At 36.1% G+C, this 12,105-nt stretch overlaps 1 protein-coding gene across 1 annotated transcript in view; it reads left to right on the plus strand.

Moving 5' to 3' along the window:
- TDRD5 (tudor domain containing 5) overlaps positions 1-12,105 on the plus strand; it is a gene marked incomplete at both ends in the record, with an annotated part of 82,395 nt that overhangs the window by 4,550 nt on the left and 65,740 nt on the right. The window contains one exon of the mRNA XM_008592164.1: positions 11,442-11,595. Coding sequence (XP_008590386.1) covers positions 11,442-11,595 — 154 coding nt within the window. The remainder of the gene's footprint in view (positions 1-11,441; positions 11,596-12,105) is intronic.

Consider the following 12,105-nt stretch of genomic DNA (forward strand, 5'->3'; position numbering starts at 1 on the left):
TTTTTTTTTTTCCTTTTTGTCTTTTTTCGTGACCGGTAACGGGATCGCAACCCTCGGTGCCATGCCCACACTGCAACTGGCAATGTGACCGCAACCCTCGGTGTTGCGCCCACACCACGCTCAACCAGTGAGCGGACCGGTCTCCATATGGGATCCGAACCCTCAGCGGGAGCACCACCGCACTCTCAAGCGCCACACTCTACCGAGTGCGCCACTGGGCCGGCCCACATTTTGACATTTCTAATAGTGCAAGTGATTCATAGTAAGACTTGAGTGGGGCTGAGCACTATAGCCATTGTGAATTTTATAAACTGACCTGCCAGTGCTCCTGTCTAGACACTAAGGAGAAATTAAGAAGAATAGAAACAATAGGAAAAGAGGAGGTCTAGATGTAAGTAGATTAAGGGAAAAGAGAAATGTCAAAAACAAGCCACTATATTTAACAGCATATGCAAATAACAGAAGAAGGAACTCTGTAAGCAGAGAAGCTATCCAGAATATTCTATGAATCAGGAAAACTAATTTCATATAAAATGGACAATAGAAGCAGATCAGGGTCAACTCTCATATCATTTTAAGGAAAAAAATAAGCAGAATAACATATCTACAAAAAATATAAGCATGTCAGAAATACGTGTCTCTGGGGCCGGCCCGGTGGCGCACTGGATAAGTGCGCCGCTTGGGAAGTGCGGCGGCGCTCCCGCCCGAGGGTTCGGATCCCACATACAGACCGGTTCCCGCTCACTGGCTGAGCGAGGCGCGGGGGCAGCGCCGAGGGTTGCAGTCCCGTTGCCGGTCCTGGTCCGGTACGGGGGCGACACTGAGGGTTGCGATCCGTGGCCGGACACGGAAAAAGACAAAAGACAAAAAAAAAAAAAAGAAATACGTGTCTCTAATACAGATGGAAACTGAAAGTGGAGCTAGCCAGTTAGCTCAGTTGGTTAGAGCATGGTGGTGATAGTACAAAGGTCCAGGGTACAATCCCTGTGCCAGCCAGCCACCAAAAAAGAGAAAAAAGAAAAAGTGATACAAGACATTAAAAAAACAACATAGATCTTGAATTATATTAATTTAGAAATAAGGTGACAGTAGTCATGGAAGAATTAGAAATAAAAGAAAAAAGTCATTTCAGAACTGAAGACTAAACTACAAGGATTACAAGAACCAAAAATATAATAGATAGTGACTAATGAAGAAACAGTAGGTAAAAAGGGACATTTTAAAGTAGCCTCTTTTGGAACAGTCCTGCAGTTAGCTATTATAAATTCATGACAAAAAAATTTTTAAAAATCACTCTCTAAAGGTGCTAGAAATTGACCAAAAGCAGGCAGGAACTGGAGGGGAGTCAGCATCTGGAGGAGGGAATGACACCTTTTTTGTTTGCCTGGATCTTGGCCTGATGGCAGTCAGCATCCAGTACTTGGCATTGGGGACTTGAATAGAAATCACAAGTTTTACTGGCTTGAGGATGCAGAGGATAGAGTTTGAAGCTACCTAAGCAGCTGAAAAATAAGCAGGAATATTTTAGGACATAGAGGAATATAAAGAGGGAGCCATAAATTCTGCACACAAGTTCAGACCAAATCTCTGCCCAACCTTTGAACTTTACATGCTTGGTGAAGACTCAGAGCAGCCCCTGTTCTTTTAAGGCTAAAAAGAACTGAAGGTACAAGAGGTCTTCAAAAAGTTCACGGGAACATGCTTATTTTAATTCTATTTTTCCACAAACTTTCTGAAGTACCCTCATATTTCAGCTGTTGCTCATCACAGGGGACCTGGTGGATCTTGGGATTAAGGTTAGCCAAATTAACTACCTACTAAAACAAAGCAAAAAACAATACTGTTCAAAGGAGCATTAAAAATTTCAGAGTCTCTATAACATGTCTATCATCATGTCCAGGACACAAACCAAAATTATTAGGTATATTAAGAAATATGAAAATGTGACCCTTGGTAAAGAGAAATTAACCAATGGAAACTGACTCTAAGATGATGCAGATGTTGAAGTTAGCAAAAAAGTTTATAAAGGGACTTTTAAAACCACACTAAAGGATATAAAGGAATGTGTGTATACTCAATGAACAGATAGGATATCTCAGTGGAGGAAAACTATAAAAACCAAATGATTTTTTAGAACAAAATATTTGAAGTTAAAAATTCACTTCAGTATCTTCACAACAAATTGGAAACAGCAAAAGAAAGCTTCAGTGAACTTCAAGACAGAGCTATAGAAATTATCCAATCTGAAGAACAGAAAGTGGTAGGGGAGTGAAAGAGAAAATAGAACATAACAGATCTGAGACCTGTGGGACAATACTGAGTGGTCTAACATATGTGTAACTGGAATCCAAGAACTATAGAAATTATCCAATCTGAAGAACAGAAAGTGGTAGGGGAGTGAAAGAGAAAATAGAACCTAACAGATCTGAGACCTGTGGGACAATACTGAGTGGTCTAACATATGTGTAACTGGAATCCAAGATAACGTTAAGCAGAAAAAATATTTGAAAAAATAATGGCCAAAAACTGCCCAAATTTTGTGAAAGAAGATTATAAATTTAAGGAGCACGGAAACCCCAAACAATGAATACAAGGAAGACTTTACATAGGCATATCATAGTCAAACTGCAGAAAACAAAAGATGATTACAAAATTCTGAAATCAGCCAGTGATACAAATTATGGCTAACCTTTCATCAGAAAGAAGGCTAGGAAATTCTTGCATAGTTTTCATTAACTTCATCACTTTTTTTGTACCATATAATGATCAATTTTATTATTGCTATTTGATACTGAGAAATAGAGATGTTTCAGAGTCCAGTAAACAAAAAAAGAAAAAGGCTAGAAGACAGTAGAATGACACTTTTAAAGTGCTCAAAAGAAAAAATAACCCAATATTTTATATCTAGTGATAATATCAAGAATTAAGGTAAAGTCATTTTTAGATAACCAGAAAGAGAGAATAGAGCAGACCTGCACTGTAAGAAATGCTAAAGAACATTCTTCAGACTGAAGGAAATGATGCCGGATTGTAACTCGAGTCTTCAGGAAGGACTGAAGAACAAAGCAGATAGTAAATATGTGGGTTCAGTAGTCCCCTCTTACCTGCCATTTTGCTTTCTGCGGTTTCAGTTATGTAACCAAGGTCAACCATCATCTGAAAATATTAAATGGAAAATTTCAGAAATAATAAGTTTTAAGTTTCATGCCGTTCTGAGTAGTGTGATGAATTCTTATGCTGTCCCCCCCAAGATATGAGACATGAATCATCCATTTGTCCCACATATCCATACTGTATGTGCTGCCTGCCCATTAGTATCTCAGTAGCTGTCTCAGTTATCAGATTGACTGCCTTGGTATCACAGTGCTTGTGTTCAAGTAACCCTTACTTTACATAATAATGGCTCCAAAGTGCAAGACTGGTGATGCTGGCAATTCAGATATGACAAAGAAAAGCCATAAAGTGCTTTCACTGAGTGAAAAAGTGAAAGTTCTCGATTTAAGAAAAAAAAATTGTATGCTGTGGTTGCTAAGATATACAGTAAGAATGAATTTTCTATCCATGAAATTGTGAAGAAAGAAAAAGTGGTGCTGGTTTTGCTATTGCACCTCAAAGTGCAAAAGTTATGGCCAAAGTACACGATAAGTACTTAGTTAAGATGGAAAAGACATTATGTTTGTGGGTGGAAGATGTGAACAGAAATGTGTTTTGATTGACGGCAGTTGGGTTTGATATTATCTGTGGTTTCATGCATTCACTGGGGGTCTTTGAACATATCCCCCACAGATAAGGGAGGGGTACTGTGTGTATAAGACTGCTTTTTTTTTGTCAATTAAAACATATGACTGTTTAAGGCAAAAATTATAACATTATATTCTTGGGTTTATAGCATGAAGATGTAGTACATATGAAAACTGTAGCATGACAAATGGAGTGGGCAGTACCTGGAACTATAGGGTTGCAGTGTTCTTATATTTTATGTGAAGTGGTTCCGTAAGACTGAAAAACTAAAGATGTGTATTGTAAGACCTAGAACAACTGTAAAAATTGTAAAGTGAGAACTATAAAGGTAATAGATAAATTAAAATGAAATCGTATGAAAATACACAGTAAACTCAAAGATAGGAAAGGAAGCACAGAAAAACAAAATATAAATGGGATCAACAGAAATTAAATAGCAAAGTGCTAACTATAAATTCAGTTATATTTTATAAATGTAAATAAACTAAATACTACAAGTAAAAGACAATTGTGAGACTGAATGAAAAGCAAGATGCAATTTATATGCTGTCCATAAGAAACACATTATAAATATAAAGACAGAAATTGGTTCAAAGTTAAAGATAAAAAAGACATACCATACAGGTGGTAAGCATAAAAGAACTGAAGTGACTAAAATAACATCAGATAAAGGAGATGCTGTAGATCAAATGTGTCCCCCCATAAATTCATGTATTGGAAACTTGATTTCCACTGTAACAGTGTTAAGAGGGTGGGAAATCCTATGATGGTAATTGAAAGCTAGGGTCTTTAAGAGGTGATTAGATTGTGAGGACTGTGCCCTGGTGAATGAATTGAATCCATTAATGGAGTAATGGGTGTAGTTCTAATGGCTGTGTAAGGAGAGCACATGAGAAAGTTTTCTCTTGCTCATCCCATTCTTGCCATGTGTCACCAAATTGCTGTAGAAGAAGGCCCTCACCAAATGTATCCCCCTGGACTGTGGACTTCCCAGCCTCCAAAACTGTAAGAAATAAATTTCATTTCTCTATCCATTACGCAGTTTCAGGTATCCTGTGATAAGCAAGAGAAATGGACTCATACAGCACACTTCAAGACAAAGTGTATTATCAGAGATAGAGGGACATCTCTTAAGGATAAAGGGTCAATTCTTCAGGAAGACAACAGTCATAAATGTGTATTCACTGATAATAATGATTTAAATCAATCTAAAAATTGACAGAATTAAGTCCAAAAGTATAGTTGATTTTAACACTTGTTTCTCAGCAATTCATAAAATGGTTAAAAAAAAAAAACATAAACATCTGAACATTCTCCACCAATTTGATGTATTTAATTTATAGAATACACATTTTATTCAGAATACACGTGGAATATTTGCCAAGACAGACCATATAGCTGGTCATAAGTCCTGACAAATTTCAAAATATTGAAATGTTGTGTTCTCTGGTGAAGATGGAATTAAATTACAACTCAGTACAATGTTACCTAAGAACCAACCCTCCAGATATTTGGAAACCAAACAATATTCTTCTAAATAACTTATCAGGGAAGAAATCACAGAGGAAATTAGAAAATATTTCAAATTGAAAGATAATGAAAATATAACATGAAAATTTGTGAGATGCAGTTGAAGCAGTGCTCTAAGGAGAATTTATACCTGTAAAGTGCTTATATTAGAAGAGAAAAAGGTATAAAATTATCATTGACACCTGCCTTAAGAAGGCTAGAAAGGGGGCAAAAAGTAAACTCAAAATAAGTAGCTTTATCATTTCCTTCTTAAAAATAAAAGTCAATAAAATAACAATCAAGAGAAAGTTAACAAAGCCGAATACTGATTCTTTGAAAGATCAACAAAATGGATAAACTATTTGGTTAGTCACCCAAATTACCAAGATCAGAAAAGAAAGAGATATCTCATAGATCCTACAGATATTAAAAGGACAGTAAGGGACCATTATTTAACAACTGTGCTTATCATTTAACAATCTAGATGGCATAGCCAAATTCCTTAAGATACATATTACCAAAGTGAGGCAAGCTGAAGTAGAAAATCTGAATATCCCTACAAATATCAAAGAAATAGATTTTACTTAAAAGCTCTCAAGGGGGGGGGGAGGGGAATACTCCAGGCCCACTTGGTTCCATTGGTGAATTCTGTTTAGCATTTAAGGAAGGATTTATATTAACTATACATATTCTTTCATAAAATAGCAGAAAATACTCCCCAACTCATTCTATGAATATATTATCTTGCTTTGCAAAGCTTGACATAGACATTACAAAAACAATTAGATCATGTTTCTCAATACATGGGCACAAAAATCTACTACAAAATAGTAGTAAATTGAATCCAGCAATACCTGAACAAGAGGAGTTTATCCCAACAAGGCAAGGTTGTAGTAACATTTCAAAAGGAATTAATGTAAATTCACCATGTTAACAGAATAAGGAAGAAAAGCCATGTGATCATTTTAGTAGATGAAGAAAAAGAATTACTGAAATTTAATACCTGTCCACAAAACTCTCAGAAAACTAGAAATAGAATAAAAATTCATCCTAATAAAGGGCATCTATGAAAAAACCTGCACTTGTCATTCTTAATGGTGAAACACTGAACACGTTCTCCTTAACATCAGGAGTGAGGCATGTATGTGCAGTCTCACCACTTTGATTCAACATTGTACTGGAAGTCCTAGCTAATAAGACAAAAGCATAAAAACTTGAAGTAAAACTTTTTGTTTGCAGAAAACATGATTGTCTATGTAGAATATAATAAGGAATCCATGAAAAAGCTACTAGAACTAATTAGTTTGAACTGCTCAGATCCACTTACACTTGGATTTTTTTTCAATAAATATATTGGAAATTTTTGGTCAGGTATGTACTGAATGCATGACATATCTAACCAAACAGTTAAGTATCCTACCTAATAGCAGGCTATTAGTAGTTAAGTAACTTAATTTCATAACTATCACTTAAGTAACGATGTGCTCCCCCACCCCCCACCCCCATCCCGCTCTGCGGGACTCAGCGCATGTAGTACAGTGAGCTGAGGGAAAGTGCACAAAATATTTTAGTAGTAAAGCTTTGGGTGAGTCAAAAGTCATATAGTGATTTTCAATTGTGTGTGTGTGGGTGGGGGGGAGGGAGCTTAGTGCCCCTAACCCTATGGTGTTCAAGGATAAACTATATTGACAAATCCATGAATTTGTCCTTATATAGAGTATGCATTAGGAGATCCACCCATATGCACTCAAGTGATTTTTGACAGGTGCTAAAGAAATTCAATGGGGAAAGGAAAGTCTTCTCAACTTGTGAAACTGGAACAACTGAATGCAAGAATACAACTGAATATAAGAAAAAAATGAACCTTGCCCCAACCTCACACTATGTACAAAAATTAATTCTAGATGTATCATAGACCTAAATGAAAAAACTCTAACACTTCTGGAAGAAAACTTATATATTCATGCCTGGATAGGTAAAGTTTCCTTAGGATACAAAGAACAATAATAATTTAAAAGAAAATTGATGAGATTTCATCAAAATTAACTTCTATTTAGGAGATGCCCCGTTTAAAAATGAATAGACATTACACCAAAGTCAAGGGTTAGGATCCCCATACCAGCCAGCTGCCAAAAAAACAAAATGCACGGACCACAGGCCAGGAAGAAATACTTACAATCATAAAAAAAGTGTTTATATCCAGAATACATAAAGAATCTTCTACAGCTCCATGACAGAAAGCCAAACAACTCTATTTGTTTTGAAATGGCCAAAACATTTAAACAGATACTTCACAAATGTGGATATATGCATGACTAGTAAATACAAGTGGTAAATTTTTATAAATTTTTTGGCACAGTTATCAAGTGGTACATCTACTTTGAAAAACGTTCTAACAGTTATAAAATAAGTATATATATAACCTTTGACCCAGAATTATACTCCCAGATATTCATTCAGAGTCTGTATCTCCAAAGAGGACTTGTGTGATATTCATAACAGCTTTATACGTTAATAGCCAAAAAGGGGAAATAATTCTCTTATCAATAGAACTAATAAATTGTGGTATATTTGTACAATGAAGTACTATTCGACATTAAAGAGTAAACTGCTGATAGAGGAACGAACATGGATGAATCTGAAAAACACTAGTTGCTGAAATAAGTCTCACACAGAAGAGTATATACTGTAGAGTATCTTATATGAAGTACTACAGTAGCCAAAGCTAATCTATGGTGGAAAAAAGAATTGTTTGCTGCTGGGTGTGACTGGAAAAGGGAGAACTTTCTGAGGTGATGGAAATGTTCTGTATTTTGAGTAGGGGTTTAGGTTACACAGTTCTGCATTTGTCAAAGTTAATTGATAACCAGGAAATGCTAATGGGGGGCAGGGGCAAAGAAAAAAGCTAATTGAATGGTAAACTTAAGTTGTATGCATTTCACTGCATAGAAATTTTACCCCCCCCCCAAAAAAAAAAGCTAACATTGAACTCTAGTTAATGATGTTCATGCCGACATATTTTGGGGGTAAAGGTGCTGATGTCTGTAGGTCACTTTGAAATGCATTAAAGATATAGATGGATTGGTGGATGAACACATAGATGATAAAGCAGATATAACAGAGTACTAACAATTATATAATCTAGGTGGTGTAACTCACTTTCCAGTTCTTTCTACTCTTTCTGTGTTTGAAATTTTTCTTAAGAAAATCTTAGGAAAAACAAAGAAGGATAAAATGGATTCAAGAGAATGTAACAGGTAATTGAAAACAAAGAAAAGCCAACATATGAATAATAAAACCAAAGAAGGGAATACAATAAATGCTGAAAACTATAATTCAAGTAAACTTTTACTGAAATGGAAGATTTTAAACTATACATTGAAATAGTATATTGTCTACCTGAGGATATTGGCTCAGAATGACCAACACCAAATTAGTAGATGTTAAAGAAAAAGAAAAAAACTCCTTTGGACTTTTAAACAAAAGGAGTGAGTGACTTTTAAGGGAAACAAAATTAGATTTTTAGACATTTTCACAGCAATGCTTTATGATAGAAGAAAAGAGAACAACATATTTCATACACTCAAGGAAAGAAAATAAGAGCCAAGGATTTTACAGCTAGTAGACCTGACTTTGGGCTACGGAGAGCCAGACAAGCCATTATCACCATGCTAGAATTCAAGAACTATTGTTCCTATGAGTCCTTCCCAAGGAATCAGCTGGGGAAACAAACTTCACATAATCAAAATCACTAAAGGTATACTGACAAAAGGACTGACAATGAATGCCACTTACAGAACTCAGATCAAATGAGGGTTAGAAAGTAGAGAATATCATGTGTAAATGGCTATGTACTCTGATGATGTTGATGAAGTACAGTTACACAAAGTGGTGGGAGGAAAAGGGGTGAGCATATGTGAAAGTATTTTGTTTTTATTAATATTCATGGTGATAACATTCATAATTGTTATTCTGAGACCATTGTTGTGTAATGTGGTATAAAGCAAATGAATAATTATGGGATATTTTTAATAGTATATATAAGGATATTCTAATTTCACAAATTGAGCCTGGGACATCTTGTCATACCAGACCAGCAAGGAGGCTCTTAAAGACTAGGTTCATGTCAGGGCTTAGAAATCTACTTGAAGAGTTATTTCAGGCTTTAGTAAGGATAATAATTGCAAGGGTTTCAAGCTCATCAAATATATTTAATTCCATGAGTCCATTTGATATTTAAAAAGAACTAATTGGTCAACGTGGAGAATGATAGAAAGCCAATTCATTTTCTTGAAAAATGGTAAAGAGAGTCAATCACATATCCTGACTTTCCTAAGTGAACTGGTGTGACTGGGTAACCAAATAGAAGATAAGGGGAAGCATATCTTTATAAAAGTGTTCCAACTAAGTAATGAAAAAGAATTGATAGAATACCACTATGTTAAAACCCTCAATTAGATAATAAATCTAGGCATTGACCAGTAATGACCCCTTAACAGCAGCTCCTTAACAGGTGGGTGACTGCAGAATGGGGGGTAGGCAGAAGCTTTTGCTATATATTTTGAACATTTTGAAAAGAATTTACTGGGCTGGCCAGTTAGCTTAGTTGGTTGGAGTGTGGCCTTATAAACACCAAGGTCAAGTGTTCAGATCCTTATACTGGCCAATTGCCAAAAAATAAAAATAAAGAAGATGAACTTACCTATTCAAAAATTTAGTAACCTGTATTTCGTAAAATAATTCTCCCCATCCTAGTCATATGTTCAATTGAATTGCATATTCATAGTACTAGGCACATACAGAGAAGGTAGAGAAACCATTAAAGAGACTAATGAACATAAAAGGAAAAGCATATGTAATGTACAAGGAAGTAGATATACTACTAATTTACCACCACCCTTGCCCTCTACCAATTCTTTCCCTCTCGGGATGTTCACAAGTGGCTATCAATGTGATATTAATGATCTTTTTGAACCATGACTTGACTGATGCTGGCCCTCACTTTTACATGTGTTCCATGGGAGAAGTCATAAAGAGTTGAGTTGGGTCTCAGAGCATCACATAAATAAGAAGGTATGTGCTGCAACATGACCACCCTGTATCAGGGGTCAGTCCTTTTATAGTGTTTGCCTTCTGTGTTCATATTAGCTTAATCCAAGGCAATTAGGTCAGAAGCAATCCTTTATTTCCTACTTAACCCTCATCAGAGGAAGAGGAAGAATATTATTATTATTAATAATAATAATTAGCTCAACTGCTCTATCTTGGTTCAGGAGGTGAAAGTTTAGTTAAGAACTTACAGATTTTAATGGTAGGTCTTATTAACAAGAGCAAACTTAGCAGTTCACTTTGCAGTTTAAACCAAAATGTATTTAGTATCCTATATATATTCTTTCATCTCTTTATTTCATACGACTTTTCTTCTTTTCTAAGGCAAGAAAATCAAACAGTATACTGTAGGAAAAGCACTGATAGACATCTTATTTATCCCAACTTCTAAGGTGAAATAATAAAATTTAAGGAAATGCTTTTAAACAGTAATACCTTTCTGCATGTTGGAAGTGGTAATGAATATTCTCTTTCTTGGAAAATAAATATCAATAGTTTTATTATGATTTTTGTATTTTGTGCATTTCCTTTTTTTTTTTTTTAAGACTTTTGCTTAATAATCAGACATCGTTAAAAATGAAAGGGAAGGGGCCGGCCCGGTGGCGCACTGCTATAGTGCTCCGCTTGGGAAGTGCGGTGGCGCTCCTGCTGAGGGTTCGGATCCCACATACAGACTGGCCGCTCACTGGCTGAGCGAGGGGCGGGAGCAACACCGAGGGTTGTGATCCCGTTGCCGGTCCCGGTCCGGTACGGGCGTGACACTGAGGGTTGCGATCCGTTGCCGGGCACGAAAAAAGACAAAAAGGGAAAAAAAAAAAAAAATGAAAGGGAAAAGGTCCCCTAATTTTCACTTTAATTAACAACATGCTCTAAAAGGAACCTGGTGCTGGCCTAGTTTTATGGCGAAGGATTATTGGTCTCTTGCTTTGTATTACACTGCTGTGGAACTAATGCTTGAGTTTACTGACCTTTAAAAATTTAGTTTGGCTAAGTTCAAGTTAAAGCATTGTCCCAGGGCATCTGTATATGTTATATGTCTATTATCTAATGTTGTTTCATGTAACTTCTATTTTTTGTGACAGGTAATTTTTAAAGAGCAACTTTCACCAAAAAAATTGGGCTTTTTAAATGTGACAGAACTTGTTGGAGCTCTTGGTGACATTCTCCATGTTGAGTTCAGGGAAGGAGAACAAGACTTACTAGTGTTTGATGCTGATATGAAGCTTCTACCACCTGGTAAGTTGAACCACAGTATGCTGCAAACTTCATTTTTAATTGTCCTTGTAAGGACAATTTGTCATTTTTAAAAAAATTTATTAGCATATTCATTATTACAAATCATACATTATGCCCCTTATCCAATTCCCCTCCACCCCCCAGTAACCATAGATTTGTTCTCTACATCTGATAGATTAACTGTTTTCTCTGTTGGTTTGTTGCCTAGATGATTTGTCCAATAGTGACACAGGTGTGATCAAGTTATCTCCTATTATCATAAATCAGATGCTTCTTCTGTTACTCTAGAGTGTACTTTATGAAGAGAGAGGACCTCTTTTTTTTTTTCCTTTGGTCTTTGCTGGTGCCTCTCCTTGTGTCAGTTCAGTTGAGAATCTGGCATGGCATCTATACAGTGGCTGCTATAGAGACTAGCCACTTTTGCAGCAGCCATGGCAATTGCAGTGGCTATGGTGGGCTACCCATGTGGAAATGGTGTTATTGGTGTGTGGCTGGGTTTGGCTTCCTGTG

Source organism: Galeopterus variegatus, unplaced genomic scaffold, assembly GCF_000696425.1.
Source record: "Galeopterus variegatus unplaced genomic scaffold, G_variegatus-3.0.2 Scaffold7630, whole genome shotgun sequence".
NCBI lineage: Eukaryota > Metazoa > Chordata > Mammalia > Dermoptera > Cynocephalidae > Galeopterus > Galeopterus variegatus.